Here is a 17,362-nt window from a genome sequence, read left to right on the forward strand (position 1 = left end):
TGATTTTCCTCTATGTTCTCATTAATAGTAATTAATCTCTCAGGGTTTGGGTTTTTTTTTCTTTTCTCTTTTGGTATTTTTCTAAGTGTTTTAAGATGGAGCCTCATGGGATAGAACAATTTTTACATGAGACTTAAGTGCAAGTTAGGGGTTTGGTCCACTTTTTTTTTCCCCCTTAGCCTTAGACAATCCCCTTGATTGTCTGAACCAGACCTTCATGTCTCTGCTCTATGAATTACATTTCTTCTGTCTCATACTAACCTTGGTGGAATAGTCTAAAAAACATAAATGTTCTGTCCAATCTCTGCCTAGCAATATTTTGAACATAACTTGTGGATATTATTATCATCAATAACTTAAATATTACTGTACTTTCTTATCAAAATAAAATGCTTTTAATAACTCAATGGTATGTAAAGTTAAAACTTTGCCATTTCAGATCATTTAATGTATTAACCAAAAAATCTGAAGTATTCATTACAGAGATAATAAAAATATTGTTATTAAATAGGTCCAAAATTCAAACTGTTCTATAAATTACAGAATATGTGCAAGAAATCATATTGGTTCATTTTTGAAAAAAAAAAAAAAAGATTAGAAAACAAGAAACTGTGTAAGAATTATTATAGTTTTGCCATAAATAACAAGTATATTTGGTTGTTGAAACGTAGGCAGGACAAAATCAATAAAGACAAACACGGTGGCTCAAACTCACCCTAAACAGAAGTGTGAGAGAACACGTGATTGGACTTTCTCACACTGTGGACATTGAATGTGTCATAGTGATGATTTGCTTAATCATCTGAGGAGGAGACGAAAGTTTGAGTGTTAGGTCACACAATGTATGACTGAGGGTTCTGCATTCTTTGATCTTGACTAATCTTCTCCTTTGAGTCATCTAACGCTCTTATACAGTAGAGTTTGACGCTGTGGCAACATTACCTTTAGACAGCGCCAGTTAGAGTTTCTTCCCTGTATGGAACATCACCTGCTTGGTAGTGCAGAAAACTTGATTCTTGACAGTAATTATAAACACATGGATTCTGTAATTCTCTTCATTTTGAAGCGAAATAATACGTTTTTTCTTAAAGGGAAAGCTGAGGAGTAAAAGGAGAAAGGATAGTTGAAGCCAGTAAAGAGTTAATTGAAGTTATAGTCAGTGGGCAGGGAGCAATTTTGATTTTGAACTGCCCTGTTTTCTTTGTGGGAAGGATCCTCACTTTTTGCTGGCATTCCCTCATGAGGAACAGTCTTTTTCATGCATTTTAACTTATTTTTAGAAGTAAATAAAGCTAATATGATCACTCTGTATGTCAGTCTTCCTCAAATAATACGTAATATTTTGTGTTCTCAGCCAAATTAAAAAGCAGAATAGATGTCTCAATATTAATTAATTTTTTATCTGTTTTGTGAAAATCAGGAAATGGATGGTGAGAAACCAAAACAGGTGTTGCCACTGAGGGAAAGCTGTTATTCAATAGCTGACAGTAGACATTGTTTGGCCACTTGTGGGGCTTGTATGGACTGGGTGGTCAACTAAGGATAAATACGCTGCTTAATTTTGTACTGATTTTCTTAAGGCCAGAATTTCACTTTAGTACTACGCTGTCTCTTAAGCAGTGAGGCATAATTTTTCAGAGTGTACTGCTGTTAATCATATTAACTGCCTTACTATTTTTTCAATTTTTCTGGCCAGCTGTAGTCTGTTTTCAGATTCAGGTTATGCTGCATCATCTGAGACTGCCTAATAGAATGATATATCCTGTAGCTCATGCCAGAGATTTTGGCAGGAAACAAATATGGGTATTTTCTCAAAAACTCATTTGCTTGTTCTAGCAGAAATTCAAGAGCTTTTCGTACTGTTTGAAGAGTGACAAGAACACTCATATGAATAAATTTTCTTTTTATTGGTAGTGAGTTTAAATATAAGAGAATACCCATAGCCTTCTATGTATATAAAATGAAATGGATGCAAAGATGTTCAAGAGGTCCAAGTTTTTTATTGGTGTTTACTGTTTTATCTCAAATGAATTTGCATGAGTCTGAGCTGCAATAGTATCCTTAGGCTATTTAAAACCAGTTGTATGCTGAGCAGGATTAGCTACAGCCATATTATAGTTTCATAATTTTTGTAATGTTTAAACTAAAAAAATTCCAATCTGTGATCAGAATTCTTTATTCATTAGACCTTAGTAAAAGAATGGCATCTGAATCAGTCTCATCTAAATTTGAAAACCTGTGTTCTGCAGCACCTTTGTAAGATAGTGAATGTTTAATTGTAAGGTGACATACATTTCCTATTTCTGTTCATGTTAAAGACCTGAAACCTTGAAATGTGAAAGGAATCTGTATGTGTTAATTTGATGTCTGTGTGTTTTTTTCCAAATACATAACAACATGAAGATATGTTTAAAAAGTTAAAACATTTGAGACATATGTGTGCATAGAATTTATGGTCAAAATTTGCACCATATGTAACTTCATTTTCTTAGTACAGGTTGTTCTACAGATTAATCTTATCCACTTAGGTAGTAAGTAGACTTACTAGATTTAATCCTTTAAATTGCATGAGAGTTCTCTTATGACAAGAAAGAGTCTAATAAAATTCAAATCCAAATACCTTGATGTCTAACAAACACTTTCTTTCCCTTGAGGTAGAAAAATTATTGCCCTGTTAGTTTTTTCCATTGTGGATGCCTATAGTTTGATATGTTGTGCAGTAAGTTAATCTTTGTTTGCTAAAGTTTAATAGCATGCAGTACAGTAGAATCTTATTTCATGTTGTAGGTGGGACGCTATTCTAGCAATGCTGAAATTGTACCTCATATAGAGTATTCACACCTGAATGAAAGTCACAGGCCAAAGAGAAACTAACCTTGAAAATCTGTAAATAATGGTCTTGCACAAAGAAAGTTTCTGACTCTGGTGAATCTGAAGTGGGTTTTCTTTACAATTGAGAAAAACTTAGTGAGGACTCCTCCCTTTCTTGGGAAGGCAAAAAAGTGTCTCCCCATCTTTGTTAAAAGTAGATGTAATTTTTTTGCATTAGATTCTTGCTTTACCATTTCCATTGAGCCAAGTCATCTTCATTTCTTTGACACATTGACATGTTAGTAGTTCAGATGAAGACAAATAGACTATTTGTATTATTTTGGACAAATACACTATGTATTATTTTGGTTTGTCTGGTGGTCTGGACATTATTTGGTTTCTGTAGAGTCTTGCTTTTAATGCAGTACTTAAGTTTTGTGGAATGGCTAAATCTTTTGAAATATAAATGACATTAATTGTCTTCTGATAATTTTTACCATTGAGCTATTCTGTTCATACATTTTTAAATGTAGAGTAAACTTGTAGCTTGATAGTATCAGAGTACCAAAAGTGTAACTTCTTGAGAATGCCAATAAAAACCCTTAGCTGGAATAGCTGAATAATACTTGCATCATTTTCCTGGTAGTTTTACCAGTACTTGGATTCCCACATAGCCACTTATTGGATGTTTTCCTGAAAATAGAGTGATCTTTGGTTAGTTCAAGGACACTATCAAAATAAAGTCCTTGCCGGTATCTTGAGTCATCGCCATGCCATGTTTCCATTGTTAGGAAGCTTTGTCTCATCATTCAATTTTGCTGCCAAAAACATCAGGGAGATATCTATTTGAAGAGCTGTGCAGTACTTTTTTATACTTCCTACGAGGAAACATATTCATTCCAGTAGAAACCTAGATGCAATTCTTGTATTGAGAAAATGGCTGTGATTTTACTAAGGCAAAGCAGAAATCTTACCTTTCAACAAAGCAAAAAAGAGGTGAGGGACTGAACTAAATTCACACTAAAATAAAAAGCCTTAAGAGAAAAGGTCCATTTTGCAGATATGAAGGCAAAACACATGAGGATTACTCAAAAGGACATATGCATGTATGTGGATGTGCACACATGCAGAAATTTCACACAGCGAAAACCTCTCATTAAAAATCTTTTGAGTTTTGTATTAGCCTGGAATTTGTAGAAATGCACAATTTAGTTTTACACTTCAAATCTAAGCAGTTTTTTTAACATATTTTAAATTGCTTTGGAGAGTTTCATTCATCCCCCTACAATGCTGCACAAGTTGCATCCATGGTCACACCATGAAAATTTTGAGATGGCTGAATTTAAACTAGGTATTTTGAATGGAAGAATGTAGTTTGAACTTTACACTTCAATTGAGGTTTCCAAAAGTAGACAATAATTTTCTCATATTAATATCCTCACCCTGAGTAGCAACATTAATTTCTGGGATTATGTTGGCTTCTGAGCCTCTCTGAATCCCAACAATTCACTTTTGTTCTATGCCCTGCTTGCAGGGAAGTTCACTTTTCTCAGTAATAATAATTTTCCACTCGTCTTAAACATTTGAATGTTGCGCTGGACTTTTGTTGAATGAGGCAGAGAATGTAATAGCGTTTCTTCCTGGACAGACAGTGTTCAGACTGCAGTGAACTGCATTTTAGTACAGTGTCACCCTTTGGTGACAAGGCCACGAAGTACATGCATAGGTTCTGTGGCTTTGATAAGCATGATAAAATCTGGTACTGTTTGTACTCCCATGTAGATAGTAGAGGTAGTTGTCACACTGACTTACGTTGCAGAGTGTTTCTGGTGAGTATGGAGGAGATAAAAGAGCAGGACAATATGTCCACTTTTACGTTTTTACAGCTAGCTTCACTCTGATTGAGTTACTGGTTGCTATATCAAACAGTGAAATCGTAAATTATGATTGTGATAAGACACTGATATGAGTCATGCACACGATACTAATAACATTTATTGAACCAAATTCAGGTTTGCAGCCATTTCTAATTACTGTGAACTTATTTCTGCAGATAATTGGCCACCAGTACCTATCTAAAGTATACGTGGTATGCAACTTTGGTGTTTCTGCTGTGCTTAATGGGTTTGCTTAATAACCTTGCATATTAGAATTTTTTTCCTCAGTGCATGTGTCTAGGCAGTATTTCCAACTCTTCATTTCACTGAGACTGTACCTTCCCCCCAAATTACCTGTAATTCATTGCATGAATCAAGACTGAAAGCTTCATTCTTGACTCCTCCTAAGTAAACATTTCCACCAATTTTAACTTTCTCCATCAAAGCACAGGAGTAATAGTGACTTAGTAGAGTATTCTCAGAAATTAAAAGTGACAATTTCAAATTATTGGAAAGTTGGTTAAAATAGAGAATCCATAAAACTGAAAATCTGTTAGCTTTACTGAGTAGGGATCCTGCCTACAGGTTTCATGAAACTCCTGTTTGTCTGAAGAACAGTCTGAGTTAAGACAGTATTTTAAGAAGTCAGGGATTTTTTCTTCACATAGCTACAGGGATAACTAGGTCTGTGTGTTTGCATGAGTTCCCCTGTGTTCTTGCAGTAATTTGTAGTCTTTTTTGCTTTCCTACTAGAATATGCAATCTGTTCTCCACAGATCAGCTGGTTTTGCTGATTCTTTGCCTTCCAAAACAGGGACAGAAGAGAGTAGGAGAGATTCAGAATCACAAATAACTTATGTGCCAAACTCTTATTTTTTCAGTAGGAGATGGGCATCTAACTGATCTACATGCTCTTGAACATCTCCCTGTTTTTCATAATATTCATTCTATCTGGCAGTAAGGCATTTTCCCCAGATAAATGTTTATTACACATTGAACATCTGGGGCTTTTACCCATTGTGTGTATTGGATCCTTCATGTTTGTCCAGATTTGTCCATGATGAAGCCCACAATGGCAAATGAATTTATGCCCAGGATCAGTATGGCCCAGCTACCAAAATAATAAAAGTCAGAAAGTTAGCTTGACTAAGTTGCACATCCTGGCTGTTTGAACAAGGCTTCATGTATTTCTTAGCAAGCTGAACCTGATTTCGGTAGCAAGTTTCCCAGATTCTTGTGTGCTGCATTCTGACAGACTGGGAATTTTCTAGTAGGTGCTGTAAAACTGAAAACTAACTAAAAAAACCAACCAAACAAACAAACAAACAAACCTATAGATTTTTTGTACTATATATTTGTATATATGATTATAGATACACATACATAATAATGATCATCACTCTGAACAGTTAAAGCTTGTTAGTATTTATGTAATAATTCAAGCATAACATTGGTCCCTTATATGGAGGGGTTTTTTGGTTCCATTCATTAATTTTATGCTTCTCCCTATCTTCTATTTTGCTGTAGATTAAAGATATGATTAAACGTAGTTCATAGCTGTGTCATACTACTGCATGTACTGCAGGTCTAGTATCTTAAAAAGGCTTTAGAGACAAAAGAGAAAATGCTAAGATACTTCCTCAAAGTTTGTTTTTGATAAAATATTCTATAGCAGTACACTAAAGGATGAACATTTCAAATAGCATTTACAAATGTCAAATTTTACCACGTGTTAAATAGATAAGGCAGTTCTGTCCATCACTTGTTTGGGCTGTCTGGAGATTCCAGAAGATGGGCCATCCTAACCTTGCTTTTCAAAGGTTATTTTTTCAGTACTAGGAATGAGAACCAACGTTTTTAAAATGGTGTGCAGAAAGGAATACCTTGCACAGCCTATACAGTTGAATTAGAAGCTATTTGGAGCACTAGCTTTAAAGCAGCACCTCACAAATATTTTGAAAGTATGGACCACAGACATATTGTTCTTATGCTGTGTGCAATTCCATTTACAACAGTGCATATTTTATGCATGGCCACTGCAGCAGTTGCATAATTTAAAAAATTATACTTAGAATAATATTTCAGAAAGTATTTTAATAACATTCAACAAGTAGGAAAAAAGCAGAAAAAAACAGCAATTGTTAGTGAACCAACGGGAACTTCATAGCCCCAAATTGGAAAAACATTAGTTTTGTGAAAAAACAGTATATGTAAACAATACTGAGTAATATCTGCATTTTTTTGCATCTTTAATATAAAACACCATAATAATGCCATATAAAAGCATGTAAAGGCCAAACGTGTTTTTCATTAAGAAGAAAACTTGTCTTGGTATGTAGACCCTGTAATTGTCTTTAATGTTGCTATCAGCCCACAGTTAGATGGCTCCAATGAAATCTTAGCGCTGCTGTTAGAAGCTTTGAAAATGGCAGACTGCTGCAGGATGTTTCATAATAATTCTCCGTTGACTCTCCAGTAAGGTATAAAGTCAAATCTCAGCATGGTTTGAGTGCTGGGTGCTTTGAAGCAGCCTCCTAGCACTGAGAGAATAAGGCAGTTGGAAGGCTGCCAGGCTCGATTAGTCGGAAAAGCCTGAAGATGCAGCTCCATGTGTCATCTACTCCTGAAGTGGGCTTACAAAAGTCCTGTTCCTGACCTTTCGTTCCTGCTCCAATACCACAATTCTTTTCTTTATTTTTATTATTTTTAAACAAGTTCAGAGAGCACAATTTAGGATGCAATTTTGAGGCTCATTAAGCTAATCCAAGCTGGGCTGCCACAGTCTGTCCTTTTCCTTCTCCGCTTTGCAGTAGTACAATGAGGCAGTGCAGGGAACAGAACAGGCCAAAAAAACAAGTACCTTTTTTCTCAGGTTTTTTTTCTTGGTTTTAGTTGTTGGGTTTTTTTCTGGGATTATTTTTTGGATGCTTCAAGACCCTGAACTGGCTGTTTCACACAATCATACAAGGCACAAATGAGACACAAATTCAGTCTAGCATGGAATTGCACACTGAGGCTGTGACAAACAACTTGCTAAAAATGGGGATATTTTGTGATGGCCTTGTTACCAAAAAAACATATTCTGGAATTCTTAATTTCCTAGTCTTTAGTTCACATGCCACTTCATGAGCTTTACTTCCTTGTGTAGTCTTTTTATAAGATACTCTCAATAAATTGAAACATGATTTAGTCAAACGTTAGGCTAGATACAAGTTTATTTGGCTTGATACAGGTGAGAGGTAATGACGTAAAAAAATTTAAAAAAAAACAAAGGCAGTAAGGCAGAAAAGATAGTCTTCCAGACATCTGGAAGCTTTAAAACCTGGGGCACTCGAGATCCCAGCACACATTCCAGTGAGCAATCGTGTGCCAGCAGTTGGACATTTCTCACTGGAGACTCCTGTACTGTGGATTTTTCTACTTGTGGCATATAGTCTGACTCAGTCTGACTTACTAGAAATAATGTAGAAGGAAGTTTGTTTAGTTGGGCAGCGTTTGTACATGACATCTTCTAATTTGCTGTGGATTTAGTTAATTGCCTTTAAGATGCTCAAAACAGATAAAGGCTCTAATATATATTAAGGAAAAGATTGTAGCATTTGATTTTGGGGAATAGTTCATTTAACTGTACACTTATTCATTTAAGAGGCTGCAGTACCAAGTTACTTTACTGCATTATATTAATGACTCTTTTCATTGTTCGCACATTCATTCATCCTATCCTAGAAAATGATGCCTAAATTTGCATTCTGAGGCTTCGTTGAATCCTGCTTTGAATTACTGCCAGGGTATTTGGCATTTGCTTCTGCATCTTTTCATTTATTTTACAGAACATTGAATATTAGTCAATGGGAGAATATTCCAATTTACTCCAATGGGAGTAAATAACTTTGTTAAATTTCTCATCTCCGTATGTCATAACAGTGAATCATCTGATATATCCTTATTTAATATTATTAAATTATTTACCTCTTGCATCTAAGAATTGTTCAGCAAATTCTTACTTTAAACATACTCATCACGTGAGAAAGTATTTGATCCATGATTGAATGCCTGGTCAAGAAAACATCAATGTGTAGGACCCAGGATTTTTTGCACCTAAGCCCGGTATTGTGGTAGGTGTCACCCAGTAGCTCTGTGATTTCCCAGAACTGGTCACTGGCAACACCGCTTAAAATAATCCCACTGCAGGCTGTGACGTGCCAATTGCAATGGCAAACTTGTTTATACAGCCATACTGGGCACTGAATTGGGTAATTGGTCTGTCTCTAGTGTTTGAGAGCAAGCTTTCTGTTGTGAAACCACAGCCTTAATGACTTAAAATTGGTAGTCCTTGAATGTTTTTTGTTGTGGGGCTTTTTTTTTGATGTGCTTAGGCACACCAGTGAATGAGAGTTAGTTCAGCCTCCTGAAAGGTTCAGCTAGCTTGATGAGACAAAGTTGCTTTCTGTGAGATGAGATCAACACTAAACCACTGTTTAGTTGAGTATATCTTTCTGCATGGAAACGTGACCCAAAACTGAGACTGGTAAAACTGCAGTCTTATACTGAAATCTTAACACTGAAATGTTAGAGTATGTAATGCAAAATCAAGCTGAAATTTCAACTACTGCTTTTTAATGTGTCCAAGTGAAATATGCATGCAGACTCCCATGGAAAAACACTGTTTCTTGGCTTTAACTAAAAGAAAAGAATGTGCAAAAATGACCAAACCCTCACCTTATCTAAAGTAAATACATGTATTTATTTTAATCCAGATTTTTTCATATAAAAGCAAAGATAGAACTTAAAATTCTGAAATTAAATTTGAAAAGTAACATGAAAAAAGCTAATACTTTTGGTAAAAATAATAATGAAAAATTACTGTTGGACAAAGTACTCTGCCAGATTTCAGCCTGGTCTTCTTAAATAGAAAGCATTTAGGGGGAAAAAAAAAATGAACACAAAAGTTTCTTACTGGCCTTTTATAGGGTAGCAAAATAAACTGTTTGTATTAAGATTAAAAAAAATAGTTCTGTTGGCGTTAGAAAGGATTTAGCATTTGCATATACCCATGTTACAATTGGAACATTTGGCACAGCTTTGATTTATGAATATTTGGATCAGTGTTTAACAGAATGTACCCTCTTACTCTACTCTGGAGGAGCTGGAAAAACATTGCACAAAGCAGCTGAGTTTGTATTGCTCCTTGCCATCGCATCTTTCACATAATTCCTGCAGTATTGTGAAAACTACAATTAAATTCCTGTCAGGAGTATTTCTGTCGGTCTGGGAGCTCATATATAGCACTGCACTTCAAAATAGCATCATTTGTTTTGCAGCAAATTCTGGTTAAAAAGAAAATTCCTTAGTGGAAGAAGTACATTTGACTTTCATATGAAATAAACTATATTTCAGACATTTCTGATATTTTTGTTGCCTCATTTTGGCTTGATTTAATAGTTCCCTTTTTGGAGGACACCTTTGGATTCATGTTATACAGAACTTTCTGCAGTTGGATTGATACAAGTAGAAGTGAGTCTGTGTGGATTAAATGGTAGGACTGAAGTTTTAATTTAAAACTTAAAAGAGAAACTTTATTAGACTGGAAGACATAATTTAGCAGTCTAATATGCTTTTATGTGTGTCTTTCATTATATTCTCCATGTGAGATTAATATGTCAATTTACAAAATAATTTTGATAATGGTCAGAATTAAAGTAAATTGTATAACTCATGCAAACCAAAATAAAATTGGTTTAGTTGAAGTGTTCAGTAGAACAATGTAGCAAACTTTGGTTAACCAAAAAAAAAGGTTCTTTAGATAACAATGATACGTCAAATACATTTCTAAACTGTTGGAGACTCTTTGATGGAGGATGAATTATTTAGAACAAAGCCAGAAAGAAACTACGCAGTGTTTTCTTCGTAATTCCAGTTTAAGCATAACAGAAAAAAAAAAAAAAAAAGGGAACATATTCCTTTTCTGTAGCTCAGTTTGTGCAGTAGGCAAGATTTTTATTTCCATGAAAATATTACTACTTTTTAGCAAAAGAAATAAAACTAGGTCACATGCCATGGTGATGGAGCAGATGTGATTGGCACTTTGATACTGTGGTTTCACACTTGTGACTCGTTCCATAATTTATGTAATGTGAAGAATGATCTCATGATTGGCTGAAGGGTTTTGATCAGAGTTAAGGAACGGCTATGCAGAAGGCTGGAAATTTTACTTCAATAGTGTCATTATAAAACCATAATTACTATGAGAAGCTGGAAAAATTATGCACATGTACATGCTTTTGATCTAGAGAGCTGCGCTTCCAAAGATTGTTGCTAACACTTATTCTATTAATTAAAGAATTATCCTGTAAAGTATCAGAGAAAGAAAATAAAACTAGTAGAAACATTTATAGTGAAATTTGCACATGCTTACATTTGTTATCCTTGAAAACTCTTGAGAGATTAAGGAAGTAAAAATATGATGAAAAAATGCTGCCAATTGTTGTAAAATACCTCTCTTTGATTTGGAAAATGTGTTAATTATTGGTCTGAAGTATTAGGTTGTGTGTTTACCTTAATGGTTTTATTGCCTCTCTTTACGGAGTGAAAACTTTGAAGACATGTCTCTGCCATCTAAATACTTTTATTAGGAGTGGAAAATAAATAAGAGTTACCTGGTTAAGATTGGAGTGACCTCAGATTGGACTGTTTGCCAATTATGAAAAGCAAATATATTTATTTACCCTTGATTTTATGATGTACTTATCTGTGTGTGTTCTACAGGACATGCTATTTCCATGCCCTTTCACTAGATAGATATATGTGTCATATGCCCTATTGAACTCAAGAGGTTAAGCTAGTAAAGTTACCTATCTCAACACATGAAAAGGAAGAATTAGCCACAGTTCCCTAGCTACTAGTGAAGCTTTCAACACCTTTTCACTATGGTGTCTAGTATTGATAGGATATATAACTGTGAAAGGACGAGAAAATGCACTGAAGTGATGTAAGAAGTAAACTATCATCTTGACATGTTTTTTCTAGCTATTGAAAACCTTTCCATATTGCAACTCATTCTGACAGTGAAACTGTAGAATTCCTCTGATTTAAGTACCATCTGGTTATGCTCAAAGCTTTAAAGCTATTATCTCAGCATAAAATTTCAGCGTCCTATACTTTTTTCTTCGCCAAACTATCCATTTTTAAGCCACAAATATTTTTCCAGTCCTTTCAGATTTTATCTAAAAGTATATTTTAACAGTATTTAAATAGTTCTTAAACAATAACAATTTATCTTGATAGATGACATGCTGTGTTTTTTCATTTTATTTTAATTAGCCATTGTGGAACCAAATTCCCTTTTGTTTTATTCCTTTGAATACTGTTTAATTATAGTTATCATGCCAAATATCTTAAAGGTTATTTTACCAATACAGTTTCATTTAACATAAGCCATGTGGAATCAATAGTCCTGTTTCCTAAAGTGAATGCTTGGAAAATCTTACATTCATATGTTAAGAGTACACATCCTTTCCTCATTAGTTGGAAAGTACAGGGATTTTGGCACAGGTTCTGTGTGGAAGCATTGTGCAGCTTTTATATGGATTTTGTTTTTAGCCTTTGATGACACTGTTTAGAATAGGAAGTATCTAATAAGTAAAGCATTTTGTCTAATGTGCTGCCAGTGTGTTTAATATATGCCTGGAGGTCTGAAACATTATCTTCTCCACTACAGTAATATGCATTTAATTCTCTGAAAGCAGAAGGTCGAACTTTTAAAAGGGACTCAAAGTACATTTTCAACTAAAATAATTTAAAACACATGGGATAGGGGACCAGAGTAATGTACGGTTGGTTTTTATGGTTTAATCATGATCATGTTAATGCACACCAGTAGCTAATTAAAGAAAACTTTTATTGTTCATTTTAAATGGGTTATGTAAAGAGTAAGAGTATTGATATAATACAGCCCAATGATAAATGTTACCATTACATTTGCCAACAGCAAGCTGATATTGCTGTTCATGACATCTTTAAAGTATTGGCCCATTTATTCCATAATAAAGCAAAGAATCTTTTTAGACTTGCTAAACTGAGAGTCATTCCCTCTCATCTCCTTATCCCATTAGAGGAATACCTAAATGATTCCCAAGTTTATTACTAGGCCTATTTTCAGGTTAACTGTGAAACTTGGTTAGAAGGCTTGATGCTTACTGAGCTGAAATTGATGCAAGAAGTTCCAGTGGTACTTCTGCACTTTTATTTTGTACCCAGTTGTGTTATATAAAGCTGTCTTGCAAATCATTACTCACTTGTCCCAGCCTTTATAATATATGTGGTAAGAGCATCCGTAAGTCAAAGTTTCATTGTGGAACCGGATGGCATGGAAAACTGTAATAGGATATGGTGTCTTTCACCTTTTGGGCACTGGTTCATATTCCATACTGCTTAGTATTGAGCAGAAGTTACCATCTGACTGCTGTTTGGTGACCTGCATGAATTGATTTGGGGTCTCAGTAAAGTTTCTGTAGTTGAATGTCCGCATAACAGGAAACTCAGCAGTTGGGACCAATTAGCACCTCTGCAGTAGTCTTCACAGAGAAACTATAATCTGAATGGGGATGGAGGCAGAGCTACTTTCTTACCTTCCTTGAGGTGCTTTAGATAGACCAGCGCATTTAATAAATAATTATAAAAAGAGGCAAAAGAAAAGAACTAGGCTTCAAGTCAAATCTACTTAGGTGTGAGAAGACAGGATCTGTTTAGAAACCAGAAGTACTGTCCTTTCTCCCTCCACTCACTCGTAAATATGCACTGCTTTTCTCCCTGGAAGATTATCATTTAGTGGATGACATTGTATTTTCAATCCCTCTAGCCAGGTCAAGCTTAACCTAAATGTCAGGTAGCTGTAGAAATTTCTGCTGCATAGAGGAGAACAAGAGAATACCATGTAGTACCTGTAAGAGCGTCATTCACTACAGAACCATGCTTTCTAAAAAGATTTTTCATCAGACTGAACTGATGACTATGGAGCAACTAAAAATTGCTGGGTTTAGCAATATTATGCCCTCTACTTCGTTTCAGGCAGCATTTCCATTAAATGATGTGGCAAGATTGTTTCACAGCTCCATCCTTCCTGCCTTCTGCTTGCCCTCAATACATGAGTGGTAGAACCATCTATACCATTTTTGACAGTGCCATCAGTGCAGGATATGGGTGAAGCGCTTTATAGTTTACCAGACAGAGAGGCTGAGGTGCAAATAGCCTAACTTTGCTAGGGTCTCAGGAGGAATCAGGACTTCTTGGCTCACAATGTAGTAATTCATTAAAATGGTCTCTAGTTATTTTTACAGAGGCTGCATTAGAAGTGGTATCACATTTACAAGTCAGTGATACAAGTCTGCCATAGAAATCAGCTGCAATGAATTTTATTGGCTGTTTGAAAAATATGTACATGAGTGAATCTGAAAAGATTGTAACCAGAGCTGGCAAAAACCTTTTCAAAGAAAATCTCAGCTAGTTAATGGTTTTGTTTTAGGATTTCCTCTGTAATTCTTTTTTCTAGTATGTTCATTCCTTTAAAGAAAAGGAAAGGGGCTTGCTTCCTTTGTTTCATAAAGCACAATATAAAGGAATGTTTAAAAAAACCTGCTTTTCTTTAACTCCCCCACAACCCGATTCCTGCAGTATGTGTAGAATCTATTAATATTGCTGCATAAAGACCAAAGTTTGAAGAAATTCAGTAATGCACTGCTCTTCATTGCTATAGTTGAGTTGCTGATGAATTTTGTAAGTACTTGTAATTCATTATTATATTTTTCAAGAAGAAGTTAAGATATGGTCTGTCCTAGTTTATATCTCCCTTTTCAAAGATTCACTAGGGTGAAAAAGATAAAAAGAAACTATTGAAGTAGGTCCTGGAACAAAGAAATTAAATGATTGAGTCAATATGCAGTGGCAGCCAAAAAAAACCAGCAAAATATTGGACATCATCAGGGTGGAGATTGAGAACAAGACAGAAGGCCATCTTTTTACTGCTATATAAAACCATAGTGATCCCACTTCTTGAATACTGTGTGGAGTACTCAAGAAGTGCATAGTGGAGTTACAGAAGTAGAGAAGGGAAGCTAAAATTATTAAAGGTGCTGGAGCAGCTGCTCTGCGAGGAGAGATAAAAAGCCTGGGATTTCCCTGTCTGGAGAGGAGAAGGCTGAGGGGGACTATGATCAAGGTTTACAAAGTCATAGCAACAGTGATAAAGCTGAATGTGGACCTGAAGGTTCAAATCATGCACTACAAAAGATCGGGGAATTACAATGACACTAGTAGGAGATTGGTTTAAGCCAAAGAAAAAAAAAATTGGAACTTGTTACCCCAGAAGGTTGTAGAGGCCAGACACTGTCAGCATATTCAAAAAGGAAGTGGACAAATTAATGGACAAGAAGTCCAGAAATAGTTACTAAAATGACTATACAGGCATGTACCACTGGCATCCCAAATGCAACAGCTGTGGATGCTTGGGGAGTAGGAGAGGAACAGATTGCAGGAAGTGGCCAGGGTCCACAGTCTCACTTGACAGAGTCTCCTCCTAGTGCTGTCCGAAACAGCGTACTGGGCTGGATGGGTCACGAATCTGAGTTGGGCATTTCTTGTTAGCTCTTGTACAGAGCAGAGCAGAAACACTTCTTCTGGGCAGCACAGATGGAAGTGTAAGTTATGCTGTGGAAGCTATACAGGGCGAATGCATGACTCTAAACTCCATATGAATCTGAGGAGTTGGCCATACATCATCATCACCATTATTATTATTGAATTTCTGCAGGTTTTTTTCCAAATATTTTAGCATATGCTCCCCACCTTGTCCTCAAGCTCTTTGTAGGATTTCTACTTGTTTCATGAGCATTATTAAAAGTGTTTTCTTCTTGAAGCACTTGCTTATCTTGGATATCTCTGTCTCTTGACCTGGTACTATGTGGTGGTCCCTGGACACAGCCTTGCAACTTTTTGTTTCACTCTTGCATTTCCTGTGATAGAAGCAACGTTCTTTTTTCTATTTATCAGTGGTTGTGTTTTCTTTGAAATATTTCTATATGCAGTGATTTCTCATGTGAAACCCTGTGAATGTGAAAGCCGAGATCATATGTAGCTTTGGTGAGCCTTGGTAATCTAAGAACTAGTACCCTGTCATAGAGCCAGTCTTTAGATAGTGCTGATGTTTCCTTCAACTTTGGTGTTTTATATAAGGCAGCTGTCATTTCCATAACTCTTAAGAAAAATATTTTTTTCTACAGTATAATATACATTTCAGCTTATTCCTATTTAGTCTTTTTTTGATCTTGTGGTGGATTAATATTACATTCCGTTTCATCTAATCACTGTATATTTTAGTGCCAAAGAGGACTTTTTGAGCATCAGTGGTTGAAACTGGAAAACAATTCTGACTAGGCTTTTTATTTACAATGCATTATTTCACAGAGATATGGTTTTACATTAAGCCATAAATTTCTTGTAGATTCTTTAGAGTTTAAAGAAAGAATTTAAATTTTAAAAAAAAAAGGTAATTTAAGCTTAGAAATCATTACTCCCTTTTTTTCCTTCACATGTTCTTTTGGCACTTCATCTGTTGTGAGTCATCATTTCATTAGAACAAACACCTGCTGTGTTTTCATGAGTGATTACTGTGTTAACTTGGCAGATTTTTTTTATAATTCTCTTTTTTGACATCATGTTTATATAGTGATTGTTTGCTGTCACTGAAATGGAAATAGTTGCGATATGGATATCATAAGTTAATATAATATTTTCCTTTGCAGGATTCCAAACAAGACCAGAAAAAAATGGATGTGTCTGATGGAGGAACGGTTGAGACTTCTTCCCGTTATAGCGGGGCACAGGACAGTGGAATTGGCAGCGACAGTGTTAAGATCAGAATCGTTCAGATCGAGCAGCACAGTGGTACCAGCCAGCACCGCATTGCCCGTCCTTCCCGCCAGTCTTCCATTGTAAAGAATCTCAATTTCATTCCCTTCGATGTTTTTGTTACAGCAAGTCGAATTTCCCTGATGACTTACTCATGCACTGCCTTACCTAAATCAAAATCAGTACAAGATCAGAAAGATGGTGAGAAAATAAGCAAAAGCTCCTTGAACCTTCCAGAAGCCACCTTAGGTGGCAGCCATGATACCAAGAAGCCCAGTCAGCCATGCATTTCCTCTGTCACAGCAGATGATCTTTTGAACAGTAATGTTCCCCTGTCTACTGGGAGAAAAACGGGTCTTTTGTCACTGGAAAGTCTTCATGCTTCCACAAGATCCTCTGCTCGACAAGCCCTGGGCATAACTATTGTTCGGCAGCCTGGTCGCAGGGGAACTGGGGACATAGAGCTACAGCCGTTTCTCTACCTTGTTGTATCACAGCCCTCTGTGCTCCTGAGCTGCCACCACAGAAAGCAAAAGGTAGAAATATCAGTGTTCGATGCTGGTCTTAAAGGAGTAGCCTCAGACTACAAGTGTACAGGTAAGACCATTTAACATTCAGTCCTAGTTATAACTGCCAAAATAATCGCACGTCTCAAAGTTACTGGAGTGGTGGAAAACAGCTGAGAGACTTTTAGGATGTCTTTGAAAATCAATTGGTAAATATACATATTTTTAGGATTATACCCCACAGCTGAATCAAGTTAAGTGTGTAAA

General features: G+C 35.8%; 1 protein-coding gene across 6 annotated transcripts in view; it reads left to right on the plus strand.

The window, feature by feature from the left end:
* VPS13B (vacuolar protein sorting 13 homolog B) overlaps positions 1-17,362 on the plus strand; it is a 486,767-nt gene that overhangs the window by 352,401 nt on the left and 117,004 nt on the right. For all 6 annotated transcript variants that reach the window (XM_052788600.1, XM_052788599.1, XM_052788598.1 and 3 more), the window contains exon 34: positions 16,484-17,186. In XM_052788600.1, the coding sequence (XP_052644560.1) occupies positions 16,484-17,186 (703 nt within the window). The remainder of the gene's footprint in view (positions 1-16,483; positions 17,187-17,362) is intronic.

This window comes from Harpia harpyja, chromosome 5, assembly GCF_026419915.1.
Source record: "Harpia harpyja isolate bHarHar1 chromosome 5, bHarHar1 primary haplotype, whole genome shotgun sequence".
NCBI classification, from domain to species: domain Eukaryota; kingdom Metazoa; phylum Chordata; class Aves; order Accipitriformes; family Accipitridae; genus Harpia; species Harpia harpyja.